At 53.7% G+C, this 5,586-nt stretch overlaps 1 protein-coding gene across 3 annotated transcripts in view; it reads left to right on the plus strand.

Moving 5' to 3' along the window:
* The window catches only part of CUL7 (cullin 7), a 17,350-nt gene extending 12,624 nt beyond the window's left edge, over window positions 1-4,726 (plus strand). For all 3 annotated transcript variants that reach the window (XM_011960410.1, XM_011960408.1, XM_011960409.1), the window contains exons 20-26: window positions 1,275-1,435; window positions 1,604-1,820; window positions 1,924-2,194; window positions 3,357-3,502; window positions 3,652-3,778; window positions 3,872-4,077; window positions 4,333-4,726. In XM_011960410.1, the coding sequence (XP_011815800.1) occupies window positions 1,275-1,435; window positions 1,604-1,820; window positions 1,924-2,194; window positions 3,357-3,502; window positions 3,652-3,778; window positions 3,872-4,077; window positions 4,333-4,656 (1,452 nt within the window). In that variant the 3' untranslated portion in view covers window positions 4,657-4,726. The remainder of the gene's footprint in view (window positions 1-1,274; window positions 1,436-1,603; window positions 1,821-1,923; window positions 2,195-3,356; window positions 3,503-3,651; window positions 3,779-3,871; window positions 4,078-4,332) is intronic.
* Window positions 4,727-5,586: the final 860 nt, after the last annotated feature.

Raw genomic sequence — 5,586 nt, forward strand, 5'->3', positions numbered from 1 at the left:
CAGCACTTTGGGAGGCTGAGGCAGGCAGATCACCTGAGATCAGGAGTTTGAGGCCAGCCTGGCCAACATGGCCAAACCCCATCTCTACTAAAATTACAAAAATTAGCCAGGCATGGTGGCACATGCCTGTAGTCCCAGCTCCTTGGGAGGCTGAGGCAGGAGAATCATTTGAACCCAGGAGGTGGAGGTTGCAGTTAGCCGAGATTACACCACTGCACTCCAGCTTGGGTGACAGAGCTAGACTCATCTCAAAAACAAAACAAAACGAAAACCACAATTGATGAACTAAAATGCAAGAAGCACCCTGGAAAGCAGGGTAAAGAGCAGCAGGAGCATGAGGCTCCTTGTGTAGCCTCCAGTCCTAGTTTATCAGTAACTAGGCTCAATCTCGGCTCAGCACAACCTCCGCTTCCCGGGTTTAAGCAATTCTTCTGCCTTGGCCTCCCAAGTAGCTGGGATTATAGGCACAGGCCACCATAAAAATTAGCCTGGCCAATTTTTGTATTTTTAATAGAGACAAGAGTTTCACCACGTTGGTCAGGCTGGTCTCGAACTCCTGACCTCGTGATCTACCCACCTTGGCCTCCCAAAGTGCTGAGATTACAGGTGTGAGCCACCACTCTTTTCCCTTCCCTTTACCTTCCCTTCCCTCTTTTTTTCTCTCTCCTTTCTTTTTTTTTCTCTCCCTCTCTCTCTTTATTTTCTTTCTTTCCTTCTTTCTTGACAGGGCCTTACTCTCTCCCAGACTGGGGTGCAGTGGTGCAGTCACAGCTCACTGCAGCTTCAACCTCTTGGGCTCAGGTGGTCCTCAGCCTCCTGGGTAGCTGGGACCATAGGCATGTGCCACCATGCCCAGCTAATTTTTTTTGTATTTTTAGTAGAGACGGGGTTTTGCCATGTTGCCCAGGCTGGTCTCCAACTCCTGGGCTCAAGCCATCTGCCTGTCTCGGCCTCCCAAAGTGCTGGAATTACAGGCGTGAACTGCGCCTGGCCTTATTTTCTCATTTTGAATGAGTTTGAATTTTTATTTTGAATGAGTTTGAATTATTATTAGTTTGAATTTTTAGACACAATGTGAAAAGACACTTTCCATAATTGTTAATATTGCTAATTTGTACAATGGTTAATGATCGTATATAATAGTTGTATGAAAGCATCAACCACCTTAGGAAGCTGCCAGCATTCATATCTACTTTCCAGACCCTCATCCCTCCTCCCCACTCACCTGCTCTGCTTGCTTATTCATGGCTTTCCTGTGCTCTGCCATTGCTCAGGTGAGTGAGCAGTTCGCCCGGCACATTGACCAGCAGATCCAGGGCAGCCGGATCGGTGGAGCCCAGGAAATGGAGAGGCTGGCACAGCTGCAGCAGTGCCTGCAAGCTGTCCTGATTTTCTCCGGCCTGGAGATAGCCACTACCTTTGAGCATTATTACCAGTGAGTGTGGACCTAGGGAGCGGGAGCTGGTGGGAGGCAGGATGATGGTGGAAGAGCCAGCTCATGGGCCTGGAAGTCTGGGATAGAGCCAGGCTGGAGCCTTGGAGTGGGAGGCTGGGCCACACTGGTGCCCACACTGAAGCTTGGCCTGGGCTGCATGCACTGTAGGCACTACATGGCGGACCGTCTCCTGGGCGTGGTCTCGAGCTGGCTGGAGGGGGCCGTGCTGGAGCAGATTGGTCCCTGCTTCCCCAACCGCCTCCCCCAGCAGATGTTGCAGAGCCTGAGCACCTCTAAGGAGCTGCAGCGCCAGTTCCACGTCTACCAGCTCCAGCGGCTGGATCAGGAACTCCTAAAGCTGGAGGATACAGAGAAGAAAATACAGGTGAGTGCCTTGGAAGGGATGAGCAAATGAGAGGGTAGGGGGAAGACAGGCGTGGAGCAGACTAGAGGAGGCCATGGCATCTGGGAACCCTGTGCTCCTTCAGGTAGGCCATGGGGCCAGTGGCAAGGAGTACAAGAGCGAGAAGGAAGAGGGAGCTGGGGCAGCAGCAGCAGTGGATGTGACAGAGGGAGAGGAGGAAGAGGAGGAGAATGAGGACCTCTACTATGAAGGGGCAATGCCAGAAGTGTCTGTGCTTGTCCTGTCCCGACACTGCTGGCCTGTTGCCTCAATCTGCCACACATTGAACCCCAGAACCTGCCTGCCCTCCTACCTGAGGGGCACCTTGAACAGATACTCCAACTTCTACAACAAGAGTGAGTAGCCAGGCAGAGGGGACTGGGGACTGGGGAGAGGGTGGGCTGCTAGGAAAGGACCTGGGGTTGGGGGCAGACCCTGATGTTGGGAGGCTTGATGTGAAAAGAGATGGTCTGTAGCTGGACACAGGGCTCACGCCTGTAATCCTAACACTTTGGGAGGCCGAGGTGGGTGGATCACTTGAGGTCAGGAGTTCAAGACCAGCCTGGCCAACATGGTGAAACCTCGTCTCTGCTAAAAATACAAAAATTAGCTGGGTGTGGTGGTGCATGCCTGTAGTCCCAGCTACTCGGGAGGCTGAGGCAGGAGAATCACTTCAACCCACAAGCGGAGGTTGCAGTGAGCCAAGATCGTGCCACTACACTCTAGCCTGGGTGACAGTGAGACTCCATCTCAAAAAGAAAAAAAAAGAGTTGGTCTTTTAATTTAAATTTTTAATTTTTGTTTTTATAGATTCACGGAGAGATAGTGTTTAGGGATAAGAATTCCCTAGGCCATGGGAAAAACAGTGCTTTTGAGAAGAAAGGGCAGGAGCTTGGTGGCTGAGGGTCGGCAGGTGTTGTCAGATACCTGATCCCCAGATCATTGTCTTTTCTGTTTTAAAATAAGACCTGGGAATCTCTTTGTGGGTGACGGGGAGGATGGAGGCAGGAGGCACCTGAGGCCACCAGGAAGGAGTGTCTGGCTCCTTCCTGGTCAGTCACCTGTCATCCTAAACTCCCCACTGAGGGCTGATCCCTGAGCTGGCAGCAACACAGGAGGGGGAAGAGGCTCAGACCTGTGGTCAGGGAGCCCCCTAATAGGGGAGACATTGTTTCCTGTCACAATATTCCAGCTTGATAAGAGCCCCAGTCCTTCCTCCCTTCATGGTTTTGTCTCCCTAAAAACACATGGGGCAATCCTCGAAGGCACTGATGAGAACCTGCCTGGCACCAGGCTAGGCATAGGATAGCTCCCAGATACCTGAGGCTCGCCATGGAGGCAGGCCCAGAGAAGGCCGAGATCTGGAAGCTCAGACCAGGAGCCCCAGTGTCCATAAATGCTGGGGTCACACGCCCTGTAGAGATCAACAGAGCTTGACCACATGCACCCTCCCTCCAACACTAACTCCCTCCTTTCCCCTGCTCTTTGTCTCCCTCCCCCTTCCTGGTACATCACCAGGTCAAAGCCACCCTGCCCTCGAGCGAGGCTCACAGAGGCGACTGCAGTGGACGTGGCTGGGCTGGGCTGAGCTGCAGTTTGGGAACCAGACCCTGCATGTGTCCACGGTGCAGATGTGGCTACTGCTGTATCTCAACGACCTGAAGGTGGTCCAGCCCCACTGCACCTCTCTCCTGTCTCCCACTTTGTCCCGTGCCTCTCTTCCTGAAACCTTGACTCCCTCTGCTTCTTCCCTCCATCCTCTTCTCTCCACTCCTTGGGGAGGCCCTGAATGTCTCCCATCTGTTCTCTGAAGGCGGTCTCTGTAGAGAGTCTGCTGGCGCTCTCAGGGCTCTCCGCAGACATGCTTAATGAGGCGATTGGGCCCCTCACCTCTTCAAGAGGCCCCCTGGACCTTCATGAGCAAAAGGATATACCAGGAGGTATGCACTTAGGGCCAGAGGGGCCTCTGCTCTGAGGCAGGGCCAGGCTTCTCGTGGGCTCTCCACTGAGTGAGTGATCGGTGTTTATTTCAGGGGTCCTCAAGATTCGAGATGGCAGCAAGGAACCCAGGTCGAGATGGGACATTGTGCGGCTCATCCCACCTCAGACGTACCTGCAAGCTGAGGGTGAAGAGGGCCGGAACTTGGAGAAGAGACGGAATCTTCTGAACTGCCTCATCGTCCGAATCCTCAAGGCCCATGGGGATGAGGGGCTGCACATTGACCAGCTTGTCTGTCTGGTAGGCAGGAGTGGGCACAGTGGGTGATGGATCTTTGCTGGGGTTGGGGGAGCAGTCTATAGAACAAGGTAGGTCCACGTGTGGTGAAGCACGTGGTTCACTATGTAGCCTGTAGGAGTGTGAGGAGCGAAGTCGGGATGCACCTGGTGTCCTTGGGGCATCCTGTCCTAGCAGCCTGTGGTTGGAGTGGAAGCTCAAGCAAGGAGGGGTCAGCTGCCTCTAACCTACCGCTTCTCCCTTCCTCCCCCACACCAGGTACTGGAGGCTTGGCAGAAGGGCCCATGTCCTCCCAGGGGTTTGGTCAGCAGCCTTGGTAGGGGGTCTGCCTGCAGCAGCACTGACGTCCTCTCCTGCATCCTGCACCTCCTGGGCAAGGGCACGCTGAGACGCCATGATGACCGGCCGCAGGTGCTGTCCTATGCAGTCCCTGTGACTGTCATGGAGCCTCACACCGAGTCCCTGAACCCAGGCTCCTCAGGCCCCAACCCACCCCTCACCTTCCATACCCTGCAGATTCGCTCCCGGGGTGTGCCCTATGCCTCCTGCACTGCCACCCAGAGCTTCTCTACCTTCCGGTAGCCCTGGACTTGGGGTCAGGGGAAGATAGAGCTGGAGCTTTTACAGAAATAAAACCCGAGAGTTTGATTATTTGACGTGTGTTTGGCAACTGCTAGAGATTTGAGCAGGGGAGGTGGCGGGGGCTTTCCTGGCTGGTGAGGAAGGAGCCTTTGGCACTGAGTCTATTGCATATGCCAAGGGTCTTGTTAGGGTGAGGATGGTAGACTGGGAGAAAGGCAGAGGGAGTCAGGTGCGATTTAGCACCCCCTCTAGGCAGAGAGATTGAGGGGACCAGGCAGGATGATGGCACTCAGCCCCTTCTCAGAGGGTGTGTGGTCAGAAGTGCTTTCATCTGGCAGGCTGGAGATCCAAGCCCAACTTGGCCACTCACCAGATGGTTTGTAACTTGGGCAGATTATCGAGCAGGGCTTAGTTCTCCTCGTTTGTGGAACTGGCCCAGTCACTGTAGGACTCTGACAAGTAACAGGTATGGAAGCATTTGACATGGTGAATAAAGGCATTGCCAGTGAGTCCCTATTTTGGCTACCACTCCCAGCAGTGAATGTGGTTCCTTGGTGCCTTCCCTAAGTAAGACTGACATGATGAAGGTGAGGTCAGTGACCCCTGTGGCCACTGCAGGCACCCAGCAACCTGAATGTGTGTTCCATCTGATGGCGTAGGCTCAGAAAGTTCTAGCACAGTTCTTACTTTCACAAGCTCCTCCGTTTTGCCCCTTTCTTCCACTCCTTTGCCTCCACCCCTTCTCTGTCCCTGCAGAGATGCACACACTGTCATCAAACTCCTACCCCTTGATTCTCAAAATGAGGGATTTGGAAGAACAAGAAAAAAAAAGAAAGAAAGAAAGAAAGAAAAACTCCTACCCCTGCAGGCACGGCGCTATATGCACCTTTAGTCCCAGCTACTCGGGAGGCTGAGGTAGGAGGATCGCTT

This window comes from Colobus angolensis, unplaced genomic scaffold (assembly GCF_000951035.1).
Source record: "Colobus angolensis palliatus isolate OR3802 unplaced genomic scaffold, Cang.pa_1.0 Scaffold51, whole genome shotgun sequence".
Lineage (NCBI taxonomy): Eukaryota > Metazoa > Chordata > Mammalia > Primates > Cercopithecidae > Colobus > Colobus angolensis.